The sequence below is a fragment of the Carassius carassius genome, chromosome 10 (genome assembly GCF_963082965.1).
Source record: "Carassius carassius chromosome 10, fCarCar2.1, whole genome shotgun sequence".
Taxonomy (NCBI): domain Eukaryota; kingdom Metazoa; phylum Chordata; class Actinopteri; order Cypriniformes; family Cyprinidae; genus Carassius; species Carassius carassius.
The window spans coordinates 4545728-4572400 of record NC_081764.1 but is presented as its reverse complement, the minus strand read 5'-3'; the positions used below and the strand labels follow the sequence as shown (position 1 = coordinate 4572400).

The following is a 26673-nucleotide window of genomic DNA, read 5'->3' as shown; positions in this document are numbered from 1 at the left end:
GATTAGATTAATCCAAACCCCCTTAGACCCCTAAACAAATTTCTTGGTTGAAAGTAAATGCTTTTGGGTATTCTATTCAGAAAATAGTAAAAGGTCACCTGTTGATCTGTGTTTTAAATTACAAGTGTCACATAATATAGCTACTAATGGTCAAACTGCTTTTTCATGCATGGCTGATTCTGACAGATACTTTTTTTTTTTTAACATGCATATTTTCTCCTTCACTGAGCCAAAAGTCACTTCAGCAGTACATACACCCAACTTAAAAGTGCTAAAAAATATATATCCCAAATCTTCCCTGTAAAACCCAAATCTATGCATCTAATACATCGTACTGATAAACTAGCATACAACACATAATCATAGCGAACTGGATTAGAATTTGGTGTTCTCACAGTATTAACCTATGTAACTTTTTTGTAAAACACAACTGTATAATTTTGTCAAATTTATAATTTATCATGCATTTTATATGTTACTATTTTAAGCATCGCAACAGTGATATACTACCTTCTTTGCAATACACTTACACTGTAATACCCAGACAAACTACATTAAATATTTAATATTATTTGCACTGAAGTACTGTCCAATTATGACTGTGTACTGACAATCAATTTGCTGATTTGATCTTGGGGTCCAAAAACTGTTGGATTTTGAGGAGGTTTGGATTAGGCAGCACAGCACACTGCAGGCTTTGATTGTGTTCGCAGCTGGACGAGTTTCTTTGGGCTGAATGAGGCTGCATGTGTGTGTTCTGGCTGAAAAATTATTTAAACGGTTTGGGTTTCTTAGGGTTTCTAGGTACCTTTTTGGACCCATCGTTTCGTGTTGTGGCGTGTGTATCCATGATACCTGTGTTGTGTCTGGTGCTCGCAGATGAAGCCCATCCACTGCACTGGAGATGGAGTCCAGAGATGGGACATGACGCACAGAGGCGTAGTTACTAAAAGAGAGCATTTATACTGTTTATTTACAATAACACGCAATTGTTTGTCACATGTGCTCCTCTTTTTCCAACCATTTTCAAGGAAAAATAATATTATATATAAGGCAATGTGCAGTTAGCGGATCACTGTTAATTATATCTTACTGTACAAAGCTTAAAGGTTACCTCCAATGTATTTTTTTTTATTATAAAATTGCCCTAGCAACAAAAACACTACAATATAAATATAATAATCATCATCAATAATTATCAGTTAGCTAGCAGTTCTTGCACCAAACATTTCTTACTGACACTGAACTCACCTGCTGATGCTGCTCTTGCGTGATAACGTGTTGCTAGGAGACGCGGGTGGAGTCTGATATGAGTAGCTGTAGTCTGAGCCTTTCAGATCAAGAATAACCTGCATAAACAAAACCAGAGCAGGACGTCAGAGTGCAAGAACATATACAGCTCTACAGATCAAAACAGACACAATGTGCCTGATTAGAATCCATGCAGCACCTGTTCGCTAGCAGGAGGCAGTGTGTTGGGATCAGCCGTCAGATTGCCAAGATCTTCTAGAATTGTCTGCAAGTGGGTGACTTCGCCAAGCATGCTAATCTCTTCGTCCTGACAATACAAATAAAAAATAAAAAAAATTCATGGCAATCAAGTACTTTCCCCCCCAAAATTCTCATAACTCTAATGCATTCTGATGTAATAATCTTCCTGTTTAATGAAAAACACCATCAATTAAAGGCATTAAAGCAAATACTGTCACAACATTCGGGTATTTTACGGTTCAAAATGCTCAAATATTACACAAATGTTAATGTAATGTAAATTGCTGACAAAATGTTGTGGTCTTAAGCCAAGCATTTTCTTTTTGCAAAAAATAGTGCCTTATCAGAGTCTGCTCAGACACTCACCAGGAAAGGTTTGAGCATTGTGACGAATGAGCAGAATCTTCCTCTTTCCTCGATAAGTGCTCGACACACGGCTCTCTTCTCAGTCTCCTCTAAAACTGCGTAGCGTGTGTTGACGTCCTGAAGAGCGCTGTCCAGCTGCATCCGCACCTCACCTTTACCTATGACAATGACATTTCATAAAGCACTGACAGGATTAAATAGACTCTGTAATAAAAGAAATAAAATTATGAAAGCAAAAAAGCAAGACCAAAATATAAAACTTAATCATGTTTTGCATAGCTTTTGCAATTATTATAATTGTTTGCAAAACAGCTCTAATGTGTTGCTAATGTTTGAAGCAAGGAATAACTTTGCCTTGCAGTTTGATTCTAAAACTCATGTTGTTTGCAACCACTAGGAGGCAGTACAGTTGCTATAAACACTTAATACATCATGCAAATATTTGCTGCAATGCTAATAGCTGTTCTAAGAGCCTGGCTGTGCAGATTTTCAGTGACCAGGCGTCACTATATATCTGGGGTCTCTGGTAATGGCACACAGGTGGACTGTATGGTGTGCATGTGTTCTTGTGTTGCATTTAAAGCCAAGCTGCCACTGAGATCCCCTCACATTCCATAGTAGCTACTAGTTACACTACTACATAGCAGTGGTCGACCAATACAGCTGTATTTAATGACTGACCTCAATATCTGGATTCTATAGTGCTAGGAATGATAGAAAATAAGACATTAGATAAACTGGATTCACTAAAACACTTTTAAAATTCACTGAAAAACATGAATTGGAGAACATACCGATACAAGTTAATAAGAAAAATAAAAAAGATGCAAAGTATTTACCATAGGAGCATAACAGTTGAATATGATATGTATGTTTTTGTCTCCTGGTGCTTTAACTGTGCTGATGTAGTGCAATGGGAGAAATGTGAGGTTAATCACATTTAGAGGTTTGTTTGGCTCATGCCAGCACACACCACGTGAGGAGCTTTGAACACATGACCTGGCCTTTTCATCTCTCAGCAGATGCATCATCCCCAACACAAATCATCTAAATGAACAGTTTCTTTCCTTTTTCAATCACATTAATGCATTTTTCGACTGTATGCATGAGTGCATTATCCATTAAGGGAATTTATTTCACTTTAATGGTGGCAGCCGTCTATCTGAATTGTCCGGGTAAATTTTTTCCCCCTTTATTTGAATTTGGGGAGGGGTTTTTTTTCTTCATTTGGTAGCATTTTTGCCCTAAGCCCTTGTTAATTTTTAACCCTGGCATGCATGATAGGGATGAGCAATACCTTTTATATTTAACCCAAATTTGATATTGTCAGATAACACAATCACATATATATCATGCAAATTGTCCCCATTGCTGACAATAACCTCAGGTGTCCTTCTGCACTCCAAGCTGGCATGCAAGACAGATGTACGCTTGCTTTCACCGGCATTACAAGTTTCTTCAGACATGTTAATGATGATAATGATGTACACTCACATGAAAGACTATAAAGGATATGCTGTCGAGTTGAGATCACATGACCTGATGAATACCGTACTATTTCATCTCAGTGAGCCACTAATTAGACACCTTTAAATTGTAAAAAGAAAAAAAAAATTCACTTGTGACAAATACGCCTGACAATGGGACATTTCTACAATTTAAATTAACAATATTTTAGTTAAGAAAACGGAATCCTCAACATAAGGCTCATTAGCATTTAGAAAACCTCTTGGGAGTCTAGATAACATTTTAATTTAATAACAGAATTAGATCCACAAGCGTTGCACAAGCTTCATAGCACAGTAAATCTAAACAACCTCTGCAAATCCATTTAAGTGCTGCGTATGCATTTTTGGGATTTAAGCAATCCTCAGTGTTGCGGAACTCAGTAAAAGTCCTTTGACCTTCCAGGCAGAGATGTGACCCCTGGTGCTTAAGTGCATTGACCTTGTGCTGGATTGTGTGACTGTATGTGTGTTTAGATGCTCTTAGACCATTACACCATCGAACACAGTCTGAACTGAAGGCTAAAATGAACCTGGTTGGGTAGGACAACTTAGGGCGGGGGTTGTCTTCAGTTTAAAGGGCAAAGGTCAGTAGGTCTGTTGATAAATCCCACGGCCTGTCTGCAAGACAAATGGCTTAGGAAACATACAGCTATATCGGAAATATGTTACAGGAACCTGTTTTTTGTTAACAGAATACAACCCAACACAGAAATGTGAAAGAGTTATAATTAGTGTGGCCATACGTGCAATTTTTATGGGACACATCCTGGCCAGGACTTCTATATTGAGCTTTGCTTGACTGATAAGTAGCTTGACCAATAACATGCAGCACTGAACAATCATGGTGTGTGAGAAGGTGGACTCTACAGATAACGGTCAAAGCAACGCAAACATGCATACAGATTAGATGTGTTCATTCGACTTGAAGCAGCGTTGCGCAGATCGATGTGTGTTTGACATCAAAGTGCTGCGAGAGTGATTTGAGAGCTTCTGCTGTCTTTAGCAGATGTCATATACCGATCTGTCTCTGCACCCCAAACAGCCAAAACCTGGATATTTTAGGCAATATAGAATTCCTGGCCAGGACATGTCCAGTAAAAATGGTCACCCTAGTGATAATCTAAAACCTATCCTCATAGCAACCCCTTAGAACACCTTAAGATCACCCTAGAAACAGCATAGCAACACCCTGGCAACCACCTAAAACACACTAGCAACACGAAGAAGATTTTTTATAAAGCAATGTGTTACCGGTAGCCACTAGAGTAGCACTAGAGGGCACTTAGCATGTGTATAGTGATGCTAATATGCTAAAAATTAAATGTAGAATTTATATACATTAATGAAATAAGAATTTTGAATAATAAAAATAAGTTTTTGTCTGCTTATTCTATTAATTTTTCATGTTTAATTTCTAGGTTAAAAAAGGAAAAATTAATGGATGCAAAAGTACACGGACCATTATCAATAATCTATGGGAAATTATGCATTTTATATAAAGCAGAATCAAGTGGAATGACCCATGCACATTTTAGAAAAGTAACACAGCTCTAGTGTTTTGTTCATTTGGGCCATTTAAACACAAAAAAACAAACCTCATTTAAAAACAGAAAAGGGAGGTGTTGGGAAAATAACCCAGAGCCATTCAGACATAGGTGTGTACACCACAGAGACATTTCCTCAGTTCTAGAAATCCCGAGCGGTTGGAAGCTATGATGTCATGAGCAGACACCTCTCCATAAACACATGCAGGAGGCAAGTGTGCAGGTTTTCTGATGATGATGATGATGATGATTGTTAGCCTCCACCCAGTAGGCGGTACTACATTGGATCTGTGACTTAGGGACCTCAAGGATTTCATTTATAAATAACGAGTGCATGAATATACATGGACTGCGTGTCATTTAGCAAACTAGGTCTAAATAACGTGAATAAAATGAGAAAATTGATTATCAATGCATTAAATCTGAGATAAATTATAACAAATTCTAAAATTAAACCATTTAATTCATATTTTAAATTGTAGTTAATTCAGACACCAATGAAAGAGCAGAATGTCCAGAGCTCTGGTTCCTCATTCCATCTCAAACACGGCATCAACGGCATTGGAAAACTAATGTGCACGAGTTTTCATAAATCAGATCCAATGCTCTTTTTCTTCACAATCCCCACACAGATGGTTCCAAGTCTTCTGAGTGGTCTGCCCCCCTAGGCCTCAGAGTAACACAAATGTAAGATATAAAGATGAATGTGCACTCCAAGACACATCATAGGTCTAGACGCCATATTTCCCTCTGAGAGTCTGAATCACTTATGCTAACACTTCATTCAGCCCCATCTTATGATTCAGACTGTGTCAGGCAAGGCCAGCTGCAGATGACTAACATCATAGTAAAGGACTTTCCTAGTAGGAGGTACTACAGATTGAAGTAATGATTGTTCATGATATTTTTCATGAAATTACCCCTTTTGCATGTGGTAAAAATTCCAAGTAAAAATGATCCTTGGTGAGTATATGAAACTAGGCTACTAGCTATTTGGAAATGTAAAATAATACAAGGTAGAAAATGCAAATATAGAACAACACTGATCGAATCAAACCATGGAGATACAAACAGTCTCCCAGAGAATTACTAATGAATTTGAACAAAATCTCTGATGTTAATATTCCCAAAGAAATGTGTTCAGCATTATTATACAGGTTTCACTTTGGTTAAGTTTTCAGAATCAGTAAGTTACTATTAAACCAAAAGACACATCGGATCAAAGGTCACACTACTCCTAAATTACATGACGAGACAGATCGTGCAGCAGCAGCAGAAGAACCCTTCCAAGAGAAAGGGAGTGTTTCCCAGTGTTTGGAAAGATGACACACCAACGGAAGGAAGGACGGGAGATCTCTTTCCTCTTTGAGTGTTTGTGTGGCCTTGAGATATAAGCTATTTTGGTGACAATGTTCTATCAAAAACGGCTCATTTCCTCATATGCTAGTTTCCCCCCCCTAAAAACACCCTCCATACAGTCCCTCCAGTGCCACATGATTCTTCAGACATCATTCTAATATGCTGATGTGATGCTCAAGATCAATTTCTTACTATTATCAATGTTAAAAACAGAAGTGCTGCTTGATATTTTGGTGGAAACATTTCTTTTTTCAGAATTCTTTGAGCAGAGTTTAAAAACAACATTTTAGTTGAAATATCAATCTTTTTGTGACAATTTAAAGTCTTTGCTGCCACTTTGGATCAATTTAATCCATCCTTACCGAATAAAAGTCTTTATTTCTTTAATCTCACTAATCCCAAACTTTGTATATAGAGCTATATTTATATCTCTGTCTCTATATATTAGAAAGGGGCTCCTCGGAAAGCAGATTATAATACTCAAGGAACCTTTGCACCAGAAAGTCCGATCATGGGTTTTTATGTATGCGCACACAAAAAATGCGAAAGTAATTTTTATAATATCCTCTGGAAATGTTGAGTAAGCATTTGCATGAGGGTGGATGCAGAATATAGAGCAGCGGGAGTGTTGACCCCTCAAACAGACCAGAGCAGAAGTGAAGAGTCAGTCTCTAGTCAGTCTCTGCCCACACACACAGCTGAAGCAGACGACACCCACCATAATGACAGAACACATCTGCATATGCATTTATCTCTCTCGCCGCATCTATTCCATGTATTCAATTCATCACGGCTCCATTTATCCCTCACGTCTCTTCCTCCATCTTAAACTCGTTTCATGCCACATGCCAACAGTATTCAAATCTTATTTAAAGAAGTCTTTGTTAACCATTTAATACAAGAAGCTTAATGTCACATCTAAACCATTTCACACTAAAATCAAAAGTATTTATATTTTGTAAAAAATAACAACAAAAAAAAAAAATGTATGCACTATTGTTTGCATTGCAATATTATTCTTTAATGAGAGTTATACGTACTCCCACCTCCCAAAATTCTCATTACCGTAACTCAGCATTTTTATTAAAGGTCCCATGACATGGATTATTTCCATTTCTTTAAATGCTTTTTAATGTTTCCTTAGGTGTACTTATATTGTTAGTATGATTTTTACATTTAAAATTTAGAAATAAAAAGCATTTTTATATCATGATATTAGCCCTCTGGCTTGAATGCTCTGTTTAAGGGGCGTGTCTGCTGTGAGACTCCAAGTAAACGACAACTGTTGTGATTGGCTGACATCTTTGCATTTGAAATGTGTATTACATGTGGAACCCCTCTCAAATATATATATATACAGCTGTCGAGATTAACGAATCGTGGATTTGTTGATTATATAATTATTCTTTCGATCTTTTCCCATCACATGAAAGGCTGCAGTGATGAGCATTGAGTAGACCGAGTCTGTTTATCGCGTGAATGCAGTGATTTCGTCATTATTGCAACACGTTTTCTCTCACAAAGTGCTTTCACCACAACTAACAGCAAACACATGAATACACCATATGAATACAGTAAGAGCTTTGTTGTGCAGCATAACAGCGTCATTCATTGTAACGGCAGTTTGGGCAAGTGTGCAGATTTACTCGCGATGTGTGACAGCTCCGAAAAAAATAAAGGGAGCGTTCTTTGATCGCTCTCTGTAGTTAAATCACAATTTAAATAACAGATTTGTTTCATGCTACTAAGAGAAACAACGTGAAGTTGATCGTTTAGTCACTGGCTTGATTCAATGATGCATAAACAGTATTAAACGATTTAGAAAAAGTCTGTGTGAACTTGAATAATTAGCTACACATCAGAAATCATTGATCACAGATCAGGCATTAATGAACACGGTTACTCACTGTTTGTGCCGGTGCTGTCGAATCCATATCGTAGAAGTCTGTTTGTAACGCCTGTGCTGACATTGCGACTGAATTATATGTAAATATTTGGGCGGGCAAAGCAGAGAAAGGGGGGGTTAACAATTCTCCTTACAACGTCACAAAGAGGAGATTGAAGATCAGCCCGTTTGAGCTTCCATTTTCTCAAAGGCAGAGAAAGATAGCAAAATCTCGATTTACACCGATTAAAATTTCTAGAAACTTGGGGACCATATACAGGCTAGGGGAACTCATATTAATGTTAAAAAACCTCAGAAAGCGAAATTTTCATGTCATAGGACCGTTAATTAAAGCCAAACCTATTAAAAATACTTATTAATTAAAACAAAGCTGAAATTAAATACAATTAGATTAAAAAAAAAACCTAGACAGAAATTAGAATGAAATAAAACAAGAGTAGTTACTAAATCACTAACTAAATTAAAACTGAAATAAATTAATTAATAAAAGTTAAATATAAATATTTAGAAAAAAGGAAGACAAAAAATCCACACATTAATTTGTTAAAACTAAAAACATTCATCAAAAATGTAAAAGTTGATTCAAAATATTAATAAATACTATGATACTATATAAGTGATCCAAAAATAACTTCACTTTTTATTTTTTTGGTAATTCTTGCATTTTTTGCAATACAATTTTTATTTTAAACAATATAAAAACTGTACAAAGTCAATACTTACATTGTAAATACAATTGGATTGTTGGATAACTGGATTTTTTTTTTAAATATAAATAATGAGAATTTGGGGATGAATGTGCTTAAATTATAAAAATAACGTCAAAATGGATCTTAATTTTACAAACAAGCTTTATTGTCTTAATGCATTAATGCATGGTTAAATATGACCTAGACATGTTCTTTATAGGTGTTGTGAGATTCTCCCAAAAAGTGTATACGCTCCTGTTGGTAAAACTGCCTCATCATTCAGTTAATTTACTTGCTTAGATTTTGGCTAGATATACTTTTTTGTCAAGCTGTAAAAATAAAAGTTCAACTGATCATTCAGTTAACATGCTCCTTATGACCAGGGGCAAGATGGCCGAGGTTAATGCCATGACAACACAGGGTGTGGTATAATGACAACACAGGGTGCGCCATCAACAGAAGTCATGGGTATGTCCTATTGTTTTTAGACAAAGACATCAGATGCTGAAATTTGAGAAAGAGTTTGCGAGTGTGTAACAAGACAACAGGAACTCATATGTTTCAGGAACTCAATAAAACACTTATTTACCCAAGGTGTTCACCCTCAGTGACTTTCATTCAAAGATGTCTTATCTAAGCATCAAGATCTTACCTTTTTTAACTTTCTTCTGCAGTTTAATCGTATCAGAAGATTTCTTCTTGATCTCTGCACGTGCTTTCTTATATTCTAAAAACAAAGACAGGGAAAGAGGAACATTAGCCTCTTCAGTGGAAGCAAAAGCTAAATATGAATAAGTTCAGTGGTGATGTCAAATGAAACCTCAGACAGACGTGTTGGAGATAGCGTGAGTGTAGCTGAGCATTTACTGGAAAACTGCAAGCTAACTGATTGAATGCCTGATCTTTTATATGATATAATGGATTGTTCTTATGAATAAATTATCCATTGTGAGCTGTAATATAACTGTCTGAGGGACTCCCACAGACTTAAGAGCCATTTAATAATTAACAGTGTGCAGCTAAGAGGACAGGTTTTCTGACAGTGATATTCTTAAAGGAGTGGTGATATACTTTTTTGTTTTTGCACTGAGGTCAACAAGTTTTTGTGCCTTTAACAGTCATAACCATTTTTCCTCTTAAGATTTCTATGTAAACTGCTTCATAGTATAATAAACTCTTATCTCAAAGGATAAAGAAATACTGGATTCTATTACCATTTTAATTAACAATTTAATTGTTTGTGTACATTATTAATTTATAGTGTCTGAACATGCTGTATGAAACAGCCTGGATATTCTTCTAGGTATTGTTTTTATTCTGCTTTAACTTGTTTTACCAGCTTTTAATTTTTAGGTTAACTCTGCCTTTAAATTCAACCCACTTAGCTTGAAAAACCTCCATTAAAGGATCAAAATAATACTTTACCTCCTTCTGTACTTTGTGCTCTTTTTCCAACACAAAGATTAAATACTAAACCTGTTGAATTCTGATTATATCATGTAGGGAAGGAGGCTGATACCTTTGGCGTGATCTTTATCTAGCTGACTGGCAACCTTCTTCCACTCTTCAATTTTCAGTTCTAGAGGAGTGATCAAGTTATCCATGAGAGCCCTGCACACACACACACACACACACACACACACACACACACAGTTAACGCTTTGTATAATACATAATCTTTATTACCAATTCAACTAATGAGCTTATAAATAACAAAAGGGAATTAAATAGTCGTACGTGGTGAATAGTTTGAGCTTGTTCTCAATGCTTCTGTGTCTCATACACATCCTGGTCAAAGCCGATCCGATCTCTTTCGTTGCTCCTGGAGGAAAAAAAAAAAAGAGAATGGAAATTAATATCAGTGTCCTTAATCTCAAAATCTTCCATTGAGAGCTCCATCAGAAACTCTGAAATGCCAAGAGGAAAAACATGTTGCTCATGAGTCCTGAAAGAACGGTTTCATCACATTGTTCTCTTCTCTTCACTCCTTTCTTTCCCCCTCTTTCTCTTTAATAAGTGGCTGAATGGGCTTCATTTTGTAACATGTCTCAGACAGCTTGCAACATAACTCATGTTATCTTTCACAGGAATGTGTGCTTCAAATGAAGCAAGGCAGATTTCTCATTAACGAGGATTAAAGGAATCGTTTGCCCAAAAATTCGAATGCAGGAGAGGCGAGGACAGGACACATACAGACATAGCATTTCCTCTCTAAATACAAAAACGTATAGAATTATTTAAAGAATTTAAAGAAACTGGGAACTGAAAAACAATGTTAAATTCTTCATTCTGTAAAGTTAACAAGTTATATATGACATAATAAACTACTGTTCAAAAGTTTCAGTAAGATTTTTTTGTAAGAAATTCATATTTATTACACATTGATCAAATCTGACAGTAAAGATATTTATAATATTACAAAAGAGTTGTATTTCAAATACATGCTTTTGAACTTTCTATTCGTCAGAGAATCCTGAAGAAAAAAAGATCATGTTTAAAAAAAAAAACAGAGCAGTGTAACTGTTTTCAACATTGATATTAAGAAACATTTATGAAGCACCAAATCAGTATATTAGAGTCTCTGATGGATCATGTGACACCGAAGACTGGAGAAATTATTCTGAAAATAATAATAATAATAATAAAAACAGGTCAATTACTTAGCTTCTGCATAATCACACTAATGCATCACTGCAGCAACACATTCATCAAGAGACCGCTCACACAAACCTCTTTCCACAGACAGGGTGCCAGAGAAAGCAGCTCTTCCACAACCCCTCAAGCCCATGCGCTCATTATCACTGGTTACTACAGCAAGCTTGATGCACAAAACTAGATCATAGATTCAGTACAAAGACATGCACTGTGGAAGCTTCTCACATTTTATTTTCTTCATCTAGCTAAAATGAATTTATCATCCCAATACAGTGTGTTTGAAATGATTGCTATGAATTGTATTCATTATAACCCATTGACTCTTTTTCAAATGATAAGGTAAGGAAAACCGTGAAAAACAATCACTCTCTCACAATCAGGAAAGGCAGCCCATGTTTAGGGCCCCACACACACAGCTGGACTTTGTTTGAATTTTTTCCCACCTAAAATCAGCTGAGCAAAGAAAAACATAAGACGCTACATTTTTGGGCTAGCACATGTAAAGCTGAGAAGCACAGTTAAAAAAAAGCTTTATTTAATCAATCACTTGATCTAAGACAATTCAACTATTTACTTGCTAACAGGCATAGACTAGACTGGCTTACTAACAGCCTCTATGATAAATTATTATATAAATAATTCTGATTACAAAAGCTGATAAATTAGTTAGATTATGCATTACACTGCAATGATACATCCATTAACACGCCCACCCATAAACACATAAAAGGTCAAATTATCTATTGAGTCAAAACTAATTATCTAAAGAAACTCTGAAATAACAATTTCTATTAGCATAATCTATCCTGTGAATCACAGTGAGTGAAATATTAAACTAAATTGTGTTAAGACTGTGCAAACGGTCACAATGCTGGCATTAAACCGTCTAATCAGATACACTTTATACTGGACTGCTGGATGTAGCTGATGCAATATGCTAATTATGCACAGAACGGTTTCTCTTATTGGCTGAAGACCTGCCCTTCACACTCGCTTCTCTTTCAGTTTCATTCTTCCATTATTTGAGTCCTCTTCAAAATAAGCAAAAATTTAAGTGAACCATTAAAGTGTAAAGCAACAATTCTGTCATCATTCACATTGTCCCACTGGCTTCGGAACTGGACTCAGATCTCTTTAGAGAGAAAAGAGTCTCAGTCCACACTTCATTTACATTCATTTAATAATTTAATTCAATGTTAAAATACTATTTAACAGTAATATATTTCAATAATAATAATAAAATCATTTTGTTATTGATTTTCATTTAAAATATTATTTTACAAAATTTTCAATTTCTGTGTAGTTGCTCCTCATTTCAGATTTGAAGAAATGCTGTCAACTGAATTTTCCCACAAAACCTGATTTTCTGCACCCGTTATCATTTAGCTACATCTTACGTAAATATATATTATATAACATCCAATAAAACAAAAATAAAGTGAATCTTGATGCATATTGCAAGTTAAAAGTCTAATGCTCTGAGTCAAAATTTACACTCCAGTGTGAAAACACCCGTCTATTTATCGCTAATTAAAATGAAATACATTAACTATCACTGAAGTTAATTCTATAATCCTCCTAACTGAAGTAGATTCTTAATACTGTTCTCTTTTTTCCATTGAAGTTCGTCATGAAACTACATCTGTGTCACAGTACTTCCTTGTGAGTGTTCCCCAGGTCTATAGCCGGGGGCAGCATATGTGTACGCTCTAGAATCTGACTGTTCCTCCTGCAAGACTAGACATGTCATATCATGCACCTCACTGGTTTTTTTGTTGCTGTTTGCGTGATGCTTGATCTTAAGAGCAGTGACTACTGTCACCAACTGGTCTCTGTTGAGGTTTTGAAGTCAAATGATTCGGGGAGGTGGGTCGTCACACCCTGACGCCTTGGGCTGATGCACAATAAGTTGCATTACTGCCAAGACATTTCACACGCAAGATCTCAACGTTACCTGCTGGGGGGTTAAGACATTAAACTTTCAAATGTCTCTGGTGTCAATCAACAAATAAAGAGCTCTCAAACAATTCAAACTTTGTAAGAACAGTTCTCTAGCTCTATAATTACAGGTGTTTGAGTGTAAACCCCAGACAATCCAATGTAAAAACAGTCTGAAATTCATTTTTTCCTTCTTTAATTCCTCTTAAAAGTAACCGATCAAGCTGGTTGCGCCACTCTGTATATTCTTGTGATAAAACTTCACCACTGTGCCAATTTTCCAGCCACTTTAAAAGCATTTATGCTTGGTGGAAACCACAATAGTTAGTTACTGTCGGAATCAGATTAATCAACTGTTAGTGGCTATGTACTCAAACCAAAACAGTAGAATATAACTTTTTAGATCAGTTAGGTTGGAGTTGTGGCCTAGCGATAAGCAGACAAATTCATTAAATGAGTTTTGTAGGTTTGAATCTAGCGCCAAAATGATGGAGATAAAAAGGTGGGCTCAACTGGAAGGTAGTTTGTGTTTTACCTGAAGAAAACAAGTAATTATTAATAAAAAAAGTTATTTATAAAACAGTTACAATATTAAATACAAATCTAGTCTCTCTGAAACCAGATTAAAACATTCAAGCACATCTGTGTGTCGAATACAAAAAGGTTCTTCGCTGTTCTTGCCAATATGATGTATGATCACCATTAATCGTCTTAATCACACAAAGACGGTCTTTATCACTGAAAGAGAGACTATATGTTTCCGTCAGCACTCAAATACTTTCCACTCGCTTGTGCCGTTAGAAAAAGAGTCCATAACTCAACATAAAACCAAGCCTTTGCACACAACCTCAGAGGAACAACACCTAGCTGGCATCCTCATCACCTTAAATGTTTGCTCAAGAGCCATAAACATTTCCACGTTTTCCTCAATGGAAAAGCTTTCGCTTAGCCACAATTTAATTTCCCTGCACGTAAGCTGGTTGTATGAAGAGAGCTAAAGAGGACAGAATGCTCATTGGAGCAGGATTCGCAGTGCTCCGTTTCGATCTCAGATTCTCTATTGAGGTTTTCTGACCGCAGGTTAGTCACAATATATTCATTCAGATTGAGAGAGTGGCCCGAAGAATGAAACCTTAGTTAACAAGCACTCACTGCTGTCTGTGATATGATGCTTAAAAGATGCCATTCTGTGGACAAAGACGTCCATTCACACAGACGCAGCACACCTTGATCATACTCGCACATACAAAATGACAGCAACTCATAGTCAAGTATGTGCTAGAGACAGGCTAAAGCTTTGACTTTGGTTCTAAGTCAAAACTAAGATAAAACATAACTGTTCAGAAGCATATTCGTTTTTCCTGTAATACCAAAAAAAAATATGAATAAAAGTATTACTTTCCATTTGTTAAAAATATATATTTTTTTACATTAGGTACAGAGTAGGGTATTACAGAATATTAAAAACAGTGCATGATTGCAAGCATAATGCAATAATGTGAGCATTGAGCTTGCGGACGTGCTTAAAACATTAAAGCAGTTCAACCAAATTCATTTGAAGTTCAATAGTTTTCAGGAAAAAGTTTTGCAAACTGTGCATGAGAATGTAGCACCTGAATTTCATCCAACTAAACTTTACTACTGGGAGAAGGGTTCTCATAATGCAAAATTACAAAAATGTATTTCACTACACTGACATGAGCCAGAGGACAACACTCCCAGCTGGTTTCACACCAGAAAAATACTGAAAGAAACGACCTTGAAAGACTGTTGAACCTTAATGACCCCAATTGAGGAAGTGAAACATTAAGAGTGTTTTAATGAAACAGGTTATGTAAGCAAATCTGATTAGCATTATTGCATAAATCCGTTAAGTACATTTCTCCATACATAATAGTTCACTTTTCTATTTGGCATGAACTCTAATGTGAACATATGACACAAAAAAAAAACTTAGAAATATATTGCAAAATCGTTATTAATAATAATTGTTAGTCAAAATTATTATATATACATATATAACACACACACACACACACACACACACACACACACACAAACACACGTTTTTAAACTATAATTAAAAAACAGCCTGCTTAAAGAACATAGTTCATAGTAGGGCTGCACGATGTGTCGTTTAAGCATCGATATCGTGATGTACGAATCCACGATAGTCACATCGCAGGATGTGCGATGTAGGCTGTCGTAGTTGATCCGTTATTCATTAACTGTACGGGCCAGCTACTCCCCTGCCCTTGACGAATGTGATTCGCGGATTAATTGCACAGCTTAACCATCATAGAGTGAAAGTTTATAATTGACAGGACTGAAAACCACATGCAAGTTTAACAGGGCAGAGAGAGAGGGAGCGGGAGAGAGACAGAGAGCGAGAGAGAGAGAGAGCGCGCGCGCACGAGAGACAGAGAGAGAGAGAAAGAGCGCGCGTGAGAGAGAGAGGGAGAGCGCGCAAGAGAGACAGAGAGAGAGACAGAGAGAGAGAGAGAGCGCGCGCGCGAGAGACAGGGAGAGAGAGCGTGCGAGAGAGAGACAGGGAGAGAGAGCGCGCGCGAGAGAGACAGACAGGACAGGACAGGACAGACATTTTTTCCCAATATCGTGCAGCCCTAGTTCATAGGCATTGCTTTATTGCTTTATTTAGTTTTTCCATGACAAAAAAATTCTGACTTGGTGTGAACAAGTTTTAAAATGTCAAGAAAGGTTAACAAATTCTGGCAAAAACTGAAATATTCCCAATAGGAATCAATTATCTTGTATAAACCACATCTCTCTGGCCCAGAGGGCAAATATTGGCATTCAGCACAAGAACTTTAATTACGGTCGAAGAAAAAAAAAAGTTTTGCTATAAAATCATATATTAGAAAGAAATTCAGGTATAAATCACATTCAAGGAGGAATTTCTCCCTATACTGCAAGATTTGATCAGCTCCGAGTTGAGAATCATGTGATTTCAGATGAAGGAGCAATACAAAGAAAAGCTCGTCTATATAAGGGAGCTTTGTCAATGAAGGCTGACCCTAACAGATCAGCTAGAGGCAATGTCAGCAGAATCGCCAGCCATCCTGCATGGACTTCAGGAAGGAGTGAACTGAAGGGCTGCCAATTCAGCTTCATTCAGGTCATGTGTGCCCTTCAGGGGATAATGAATTGCAAATGTCTTCAAGAAAACATGTACATGCATCTGTGAGGGTTTGTGTACACACAAAACTCAGAGTCACTGTGCACTGTTATTATCCCCCCCCAAAAAAGAAACCGCAACCAAACTGTTCTACAGAATGTAATGTAATGTGTAATTTTTCACCCCCCAAAACCTGAAACAAAGCCCTAGTCAAACTATATTGCTAGCAACATCATACCATATAATTAATTTCAATGAAGTGTCGCCAAACTGTGACCGTGATGACTGCTTTCTGTGTTATGTTCAAATTCAAACCAAAAATAGTTAAAGGCCGAGACAGAGAGGTCACCGGTCATTTCACTGAGGGGGAGGGGGGGGGCGTGCGTGTTTCCAAAGGAAACGGTCAGGGGCTTGTCTTCCACACCAAGGTCAGGATACTCTCGTAAACCACGGTTTCCTCCCTAAGCTTACTTTAAATGATCTGTAACTGCATACCAAGGCATCCTCAGTCCTTCCTGACCTTTAGGCATTGTCTGTATTATCATTCCTTAATATATAGCACAATATGTGCACAAACTCATGCATCTACACGTGCAACACACAACAACAAGATTCATCAAACTACAGTGTGCTAGCACTGTGGAACATACCCTCTTACCTACAAAGGTTGTCATTCAACAAATCTGAAAATAACTAGAGTTGTCATAAATTGGCAGGACATTTTTAAACACATACCACCATATCAGTCAGCTGAGAGCTGCCTAGTGCCTTCAACTGAGTCAAACACTAAAAAAGAGCCCGGCTAAAGGTCGCTTTTGTTTTGGGAGCAAGATCATGTTGTAGGAAGGCTGGCAGAGTCAAACTCATTGAACTTCATGTGGTGCCCATGTTTAGTGGAAACCATATTGGGAAGAGATTATTTCAGGAATTTAGTATTTAGAACAGACATGAACAGAATGGACTTCAAGGACACTCAATTCAGAAAAGTCTTAATTAGCTTAATGCCAGCTAAGATGCCAATTATGATATTCTCACTAAACTTTCCATTTCAAATAAATGCTATTCTTGTGAAGTTTTATTCATAGAAGAATTCTGAAAAAATGTAGGATTTCAACAAAAATATTAAGCAACACAACTGTTTTCAACACTCTTTCTTGAGCAGCATATCAGCATATTAGAACGATTTCTGAAGAATCATGTGACACTGAAGCCTGGAGTAATAATACTGAAAATTCAGGTTTGCATCACAGAATAAATTACATTTAAAATATATTCAAATAGAAACTGTTAAAGTTCTAACAGTATTTCACAATATTACAGGTTTTTTTTTAAATGTATTTTTGATTAATTAAATGGAGCCTTGCTGAGCACAAGAATGAATAAATCCAAAAGTTTTGTACCGTAGTATAACATTTGTTCTGTTCCTCATACAAAGCTTGAGATATCTATCTATCTATAGAATTAGTTTACACTACTTTTGTGTTTAAATATTTCCATATTCCTATTCTATAGTTACTGTATGCTGGCATTGTTACACACACTAATCGTTAAGCAAAAAAGAAATTGCTTCTAAAAGCTATGATAATATCCTGAACACTCACTGGGCACAACAATCATCGTGTTCATTCTCCGTTATTTCAAACTACATAAGCTTGCTTCTTGGCCAAATGATCTAATACATCGACTTGTGTGTTTTTTTTTTTTTTTTTTTTTTTTTTTTTAAAGGCATGGACAGAAAGAGGATGTTCTCCGCTGGATCACAGGGTTGGGTTTGTACCACTTGGTTCCTTTCTCCACGTGAGTCATGGGGGCCCACTTAGCCACAAGCCTCAAAACAAGATAAAAGCTCCAGGCAGATTGTGTTCCAAACGATCACTGGGTTATGCTAGTTTAAAATGTCCACCACACAAACGCCCTACAACGCAAATGTAATCTCCTGGTGAGACCTGACAGGCATCGCTGTAAAGTGTTATAGCGTAGGGTTCAGGGAAAGGCACAAACGAGATGCCCAAGAGAAGTTCCTCTACAAGCAGATGATCTGTAGGAATAGATTGTGTAACATCTGGGTTTGGTTCAACACGTGTCTATAAAAACGAGAAGTGTACAAAAGTGGTCCCCATGACACACTCTGTCCATAGCCAACATGACCACTTCACACGATCCAAATCAATTTGCCACCACATATGCTATGATAAATTTCAGACAAAACCTCAAATAAACATAAAAAAAGAAAGCTTTTTAGCTCTATTGCATCTTTTTAGTGACAGCATGTGTTTAGCAAAAACAAGAATTTCAAAGATCTCACACTTTTCCATCTAAACACAACCATACAAAGTCATCCCCATCCTTGCAACTGTACTCCCCCGTCTGCCACTCTATTAGACAGCCCAAAATAAACTTCACTTTTTTTCCTTCGTTCCTTAAACGCTAGATTGGCCAGTGCCCATTCATGCCCGGGCCACATAAAAGCATCCAGTGTGTCCGTGTTACACAGTCCATCACTGTTCACCCCTACTCACTCCACAGCACAGACTCCACATTCAACGCCTGCTCATGATTCAGACGCCTGCGTTTTTATTGATATATTTATAAAAAGTTACAAAACGTGCTACATAAAAGCTGTGGAATGAAAATGTCAGTTTTTTTAGGTCCCTGATGCATGACGCTTTTTCCATGAAGCCATGATTCAGTGTTCACAGTTTCTGCTTATCTGTAAGTTTCCGTCTCCTGCAGATAAACTTCTGCCTAACATCAAGTCCAAGTTGAGGCTTCTTCTGGCCAATAACTTCCCATTTAGACAGGAAGAAACTGCCTGATGGACATAAAATGAACAACCACAGTTTATGATGTTTGGGGGCAGGTAAATCTGAAACCAGCTATAATTTTGTTAACAAAAAAGAATTGCAAGTGTGCTCATAGATAACTGGTTTACATGCCACACCATGATAGCTAGTAGCAGCCTAGACATTCTGTCTCCTAGAAACTGATCAAAACCTAAGCACTCTGACTCCCAGAAAGTAAAAAAAAAAAAAAAAAAAAAAAAAAAAAGCCAATCAGAGAGAAAACGGCAACTTTTACTGTCATTTTTGAGTGCAATATGCATTTTGCAGTTTGAAATGCAGCAATCATGTAAGTGTTTGCAAATCTATTCAAGTAACAGCTCTGTTCATGATATAAACCTAAACCATTTATAAATCTGCATTTATTTTATTAATAGTGAATGCAAAAACATTTACAATTATATGAAAGATCTGTTTACATGCGGTTCTTTTAAATTTTTTGAAAAAATGTATCAGTTTCCACAAAATTAAGAAGCGGCACAACTGTTTTCAACATGTATAATAATCAGAAATTTTTCTTGAGCGGCAAATCAGCATATTTGAATGATTTCTGAAGGATCATGTGACACTGAAGACTGGAATGATTATGCTGAAAATAAATGAATAGGGAGAATAAATCCTAAGGATGTACATAGTGTTGGATTTCACACTCATGTGCCATAATGTACCTTAACAAACTGTAAATATTATGTGAATCTCTAAAACTCCAGAGGCAGTTTCACTTCAGATTAAACACTGGGTGTGCCAAGCAATTATGTAATGTCTACCACTGTGGTAACTAGTCATGAGTTCCCTAAGAGACTAGAGAAAAACGTTTTTGTTCTTTTAAAAACCATCTGCTTTAAAAACGGCCCTAAGGGAACTCATCCACTGCATGTCACCAACCTTATGATTCACAAGGCAAGTTTTTGCAGGTCTTTTCAACAGAGAATGTACCATCACACAGAGGGACTAAATAAATACGGTAGCATGGAAAATCACTGCTAAAGGTGAAGTCCACGTCAGTGTGATTTATCAGGGAGAGTGAATGACAGAAAAGAGCCATGAAACACAAATTTAAATACTATACTTAAAGAGATAGCTCACTTAAACATATAAATCCTTTACTGAAAAAATCCTTAAATCATTTACTGAATGGACTTTTCAGCTGATGGTTCGCTAAACCATGATTTTACACAATTCACTGAATACATTATCCAGTCAAATTCCAATTGTGGAAAGCTCATTGCGGGGTTATCAGTAAAATTACTGAAGTCTTTTATTTTAAGATTTTTTTTTGTGTTTTTGAAAGAAGGCTTTTACTGTATCAAAAATACAGTAATATTGTGAAACATCATTTCTGTTTAAATATATTTTAAAATGTAATTCATTGCTGTAAAGTGAGAATTTTCAGAATCATTACTCCAGACTTCAGTATCACATGATCCTTCAGAAATCATTCTGATATGCTGATTTGCTTCTTGAAACTTGTCAGAGACTCATAAACATCTCCGTTTGTGTTCCAGAGAAGCAAGCAAGCAAGCAATACAGGTTTGAATTGTCAATTTTCAGTTTTGGATGAACTCTCTCTTTAAAGGGCTCAGAAGAAAGGCTGGGAAGCCCTGCTTTAGACTTTTTGAGGTTTAGGACTTAATCTATATGGAACTAGTTTATAAAGAGTAAATAGGTCAGCAAGAAGTGAGAGGCTGTTATAATAATGCTGTATGGCATACATACATACATACATACATAGTCTCTACGTAGACAGGGAATGGGACTTGCTCAATGTACACTCAGTCACTCTCAGCTGGGGGTAGTGAGGGTCAGCTCTCTCACTGGGTTAAATTCCCCACAAACAAATACAAACTGATCCTGCCTTCCTAGTGCACTTTGACCCTTCCTGTATCTAGAATGTTTGCAGTGGGGTCTTATGTTTGAGGGTCAGTATGGGGATCTAAACACGCACACATATTTACAGACAACTGGGGCTGGTGAGGCCCCTTTGTGTAAGTGTGGCAGCTGTGAACCAGGCGCTGTCCCAAACAGGTGTAGGACCAAAACAGCACAGTGATGGTGCAATGGTGCTTTTGGCCACTCCAACTATACCTCCATATATTCATCACTTCATCTGTTCTTCCCATTTCATCTTAATACAGCTGTCCATGGGTCTTTACACACATGGTATTCATGAAGAGCAACTACCTAGATAGTTGATTATTTCATCAGTAAGAACAAGAGCTAATGTTTAGTGAGAGAAGTTGAAGAATTTACCTTGGAAGTGAACACTAGAATGTCCTGCTTTGATATTTCTGTTCTATTCGCTAGGGCACAAGCTGTTGAGCAGCACATTTAGGCCACCAGCTGTCCTCTGAGGAGCTGCCTTAAAAGTGCGGTGCAAGAAAAAGGATGGACGGAGAGAAAAATAAGGAAGTGGGGCGATTTCTTCCCTCGTCTGTTATTGAGAAAATGGAGGCGAAAATGCAAATCACAAACTGATGAAGAGCATACAAGGCAGTTTTGGACCATAACCTCCAGTAAAACACAACAGTGAACACAAAGAAATGCATCAATCAATGCAATCAATCTTTGGTTGGAAAACAAGGCTACGTTGGAGATCTGGTCTGGTCCGGTCTTTACCATTCATTAACATCACTGATCTTAGACTTGGATTGATAATGTCCAGTCACCTGGTCATTACATTTCAAAATAAAGATCAATATGGTGACCAGGATATTACACTAAAATATTTGCTCTCAGAATGCTGTGTATTGGTCGATATACACCTAATCCTAAATATCCAAAAATAAACAAATACATAATATATGTATTAATAAATGTTAGGACATTTCTATCTGACAAATAACTTTTCACAAGCAGCACATTACTGTAATTAAATCAAATTAGAATTACATTAAATAATTGTAGTTAGCATAAATTATACCCATCAGCATGTAGCTATAATTTAATTGTAAATGTAAATTAGTTCATTAATTTACCACTGTAATAAAATCTGCTTTAATTACATTTGAAATAAATATGCATTTAAATGAATTGCCTAGAAAAGTAGTTAACTTTTTTAACAGCAATTTAATCAAATGAAAGAAACCCCAAGCAGATGGTTTGGTTTCACAAAGCTGTCTCAGCTGCGATCAATAAGTCGATTGATCAGGTTTGGGGGATGTGGGCGGATCAGCAGCCGATATGCCCGTCAACATAATCAATACTGAGAATCAAGTCAGGGGTCCTAGTGGAAATCAGACAACAGAGAGCAAGTAAGCATGTCAAACATGGAGACAGATCTATAATATAGGGCAGAAAAAAATAATTATCAGTTTAATTATTTCGGAGACTGTTTGTTTTTAAGCTACATTAAATATATTTGAAGTTACTGTTAACAAATTAGCATCAATGATCTTAAATTCTCACATCAGGGATGAATTTATCTGTGAAAAGAGGAGTGAAAGTTACTACACAAAGCTGACAATGATCTAAAGAACGTAAAAGTGAAAAACTGAAAGATGCGCCAAGCATGTCAACACTAACTTCCTAATCAAACACAAACTCAATGCAAACATAAAGACCATTCCTTTATTTTCTGCGAAAAAAAAAAAAAAACTCAACACAGTCAAGACCACCAAACAAAGACATTTCATGCAACAATTTCCATCAGAAGGCATGACACAGCAGGTCTGAATCATGACAGCTCTCTTGTGTTAAGGTGCAGCAGCACCACTGGCAGCTAAATCTTTAAACGCTCTTTCACTCCCTTTTTCTGGCGTGTCAAGACCTCTTCTGTGTTTTGGGTAAACTAATTCTCTTAGGCTATGAAAATATTTGCATGTACAAATTGGGACGAAACGCAGAATAAGTTAATTCTACAGCTCTGTTCTAAAACCTAGTGAGCTGATATGCTGTCTACAGCCTAAATAAATACCTTTCACATGACGTCATTGTTGTGGACTTCCTCACAAGATTCCAAGGTGGAAGTCTGGCATCAATTGCCGTTCTATGCATTTGTCCAAGTTGAAAACTGGAATTGGAAATTGGAATTGGAAATGCTATTTCTTTATTTTTTTCATAACGTCATTTAATGCAACTCACAACTGAACTAAGATATAACATTGTTTTGCTATTGGCCTATTCAACTGTGGACTAGGACATTAGAAACAGATCCGGTTTCAGCTGCAAACAAAACAACTCACAAATGATTTACTATGGATGCAGTCTTTCTTTGTAGACTAATTAGATCCAAGGCAAAAGAAGCATATCAACAATAAGTATACAAGTCTAAAATGAAGCTTAAATAAAGAGGCTAAGATGGAAAAAGGGAAGTACACTTCCAATATTTATGCTACATTAATTAAATTCATTAAGTAGACAAAAAAAAAACAAAACAAAACAACTCAAGACAGATTCAAAATGGCACATGGGCAGCAGTGTGCATGTTTATGTTATGCTAATCTCATTCAGAGTTCAGTGACATAAAATCAAGGTAAAATTCATAGACTATCAGCAAGATAAACAGTCAGGGGTAAATCACAGCGGCAGCACAAAGAACGCGGAGCGCAAACACACAGCAAAAAGACTTTAGAAAAGAACAGGTCACCTTAACAAGGAGTGGAGCCATGTAACCCAGTATGGGCCATTATGAGATGGTCATGCCTTCCTCCAATTGTCTGAGCAGAGAACAATACATTGATGACCTTCCTATGTGCTCTGTGTGAATTTGGGTTAAACATTCGCTACCTTGGGTGACAGGATTTTACAATGCTTATTTCAGGACATTAACACACTGCCCTTAAGGTGAGACCTCATAGTGCAAACAAATAAATTACAAATCTCAAAGAGATAATATAGTATAAACAAGAAGATAATACACTACATATACAGCATAACAGGATAATCTGCATTTCTAGTTTTCCGTTTTGATTGCAAGAACGATAAGGAAAAGCTGATCTTGAAAGTGAAACACGGTTCCCTTAATCTCGCTCAAGAAGAATAAACAAAATAATCCTACAAACGAGTTTGAAATTATAATATAGAAAGTGAAACTGCTTTAATCAAAATTCACATCTGGATGTATGATATACCTTTTAATGTGTCTCATCAAACAAAATGTAAACATGTTTGTTTTCAACCAGAATTCCCAAACAAACCCCTATCTGCCATTGGTCACTTAAAAAGATAGCCCCGCCCACAAATCATTCCATTGGTCCAGCCAACATTGCTCTGTTGGGTTGGCCGGAATGCTCTAACAAACAAAGCAATGTTTTGCTAACGCTACATTGTTTACACTTTTCTGAGGGAGTCTGTCTAGAAATGCTTCACTGCACTTTAAACTGGCAGAAAGTGTTTTAACACTGACAATTTTACACACACATCATCTTAAATATATTAGCTCAGGCAATACTTTCGAATCAATTTTTTTTTAGCAGTATGCACTGTCAAATTCCAGAGCTTTCGTGTGAATTTATTTCTCGATTTCATGTGAAGAAGTATCACCAGGAGAACTATCATTAGGAAGCTATAAAACACGCCGTCTTCACACTTTTGTGTCATACGGCCCACATCTGCCTTAAAAAAGGAAAAGACATTTAGACAAGTCTTGAGGTGTTCCTAGTTAATGCTTCACATTTCTGATGAATAACCTTTCCTGTGAAATACGACTAGCCTGCTTTCCTCATTATCATCACTGGAGAGACAGACTGTTTGAGCGGTGAGACAGCAGAGAGAGACAAAGAAGGTAGATCTCATCTTACCTCGTGTTCCCGTTGCAATGTCTGCCACTTTCTGGAAAGCATCCAGGAATGAGCTAGTGACGATGATTGTTGTCCTGAACGACAGAAAGAGAAAGAGTTTATCTATAAGAAAAACCTACAAGCAAAGTGGTTTTGACTGGATTCTTGCTAACAGTAGGTATATCACGACAAATATTTCCACTGACAGATTTTTGGAGCTTGCACCAGGTAGAGACGAATGAGCCAATATTAACAGCACAGCAGTCCACAGTGCACAGTATCAGGACGTTTAAAATCAGCTGCAATTTTTAATTTTAGCAGTAATGAAATAGATAAATGACTGTCCAATTTTATTTCCAATGCCAATCCATTTGTATAAAAACTTTATAATGTTTGTAGCACTAAAACGCTTGAAACTATCTACCGTATTTTCCGGACTATAAGTCGCACTTTTTTTCATAGTTTGGCTGGTCCTGCGACTTATAGTCAGGTGCGACTTATCAAAATTAATTTGACATGAACCAGGAGAAATTAACCAAGAGGACGGTAATGTTTTCTCTTGGTTCTTGGTTCTAAATAAATGTGACTTATAGTCCAGTGCGACTTATATATATATTTTTCCTCGTCATGACGTATTTTTGGATTGATGCGACTTATACTCAGATGCGACTTATAGTCCGAAAAATACGGTATCTATCTATCTCTATACATATATATATATATATATATATATATATATATATATATATATATATGAAAGTATATTTGAGACAAAATATTATTTAAATTAATATGTATATATATTGTCACTACATCACTAAGTAGTATTTAAATAACAGAAGTTTTTTAAATATATACATTTAAATTAATAGCAAAAATTACACAATTTTTTTCATAACACCCCAGTGGCAACTTAAACCTAAAAAAAAAAAATTGAAAGAGGCATTGAATTGTATAAATGGTACACACTTAAACTGATGGTCTTGTTTAAAATTCCTATTCCAACTTGATTTGACATTCAACCAATGCACTATAATTCCCTTTTATATCTGAAAGCTTACATATACACTTGATCATTTGATTAGACATCTATAGCCTTCTCCCAGGTCAGACTATGGAAAACGGTCAAAGAAAAGAGTTCTGCTTGTTCATCGGCTGGGACACGGGCACATACTGACAGGGTCAATGGTGCCATTGTAGGAATCCATTCAGAGCCTTCATTCTGAAGAGAGATCTCAGCTTATCAGAGAGAGCTTTGTGGTATCATCAGGTGATACAAACTACAAAGTACAGCCTTTCAGCAAATCTCCCACCTCCCCATAGCGGCCCCCCAAGTCCTGCGAAAGCTTTTGTGCTTGATAGGTAGCCTCACAACAGTCATCTCTTTAAGAGCTACTCTGGCTCTAGGAACAGAGGTTGAGTTAATGGTAGGGATACCCTGGAAAAACAAGTTACTTGGTTACTTTCTGTTTAAAGAGTATTATTAAACTGATAGTTCTGAATTCTGGTTGAATAAATTCAATC

The 26673-nt window shown here is 36.6% G+C and overlaps 1 protein-coding gene across 4 annotated transcripts in view; it reads right to left on the bottom strand.

The window, feature by feature from the left end:
• Positions 1 to 26673, bottom strand: part of LOC132151567 (protein MTSS 1-like) — a 58768-nt gene that overhangs the window by 4652 nt on the left and 27443 nt on the right. For 3 of the 4 annotated variants that reach the window (XM_059559764.1, XM_059559765.1, XM_059559766.1), the window contains exons 3-10: positions 25171 to 25244; positions 10601 to 10685; positions 10383 to 10474; positions 9516 to 9590; positions 1858 to 2015; positions 1451 to 1558; positions 1252 to 1349; positions 856 to 946 (exon numbers count right to left, since the gene is read on the bottom strand). In XM_059559764.1, coding sequence (XP_059415747.1) covers positions 856 to 946; positions 1252 to 1349; positions 1451 to 1558; positions 1858 to 2015; positions 9516 to 9590; positions 10383 to 10474; positions 10601 to 10685; positions 25171 to 25244 — 781 coding nt within the window. Of the gene's footprint in view, positions 1 to 855; positions 947 to 1251; positions 1350 to 1450; positions 1559 to 1857; positions 2016 to 9515; positions 9591 to 10382; positions 10475 to 10600; positions 10686 to 23345; positions 23442 to 25170; positions 25245 to 26673 lie in introns of those variants that run through there. The other variant, XM_059559767.1, reaches the window with a different exon arrangement.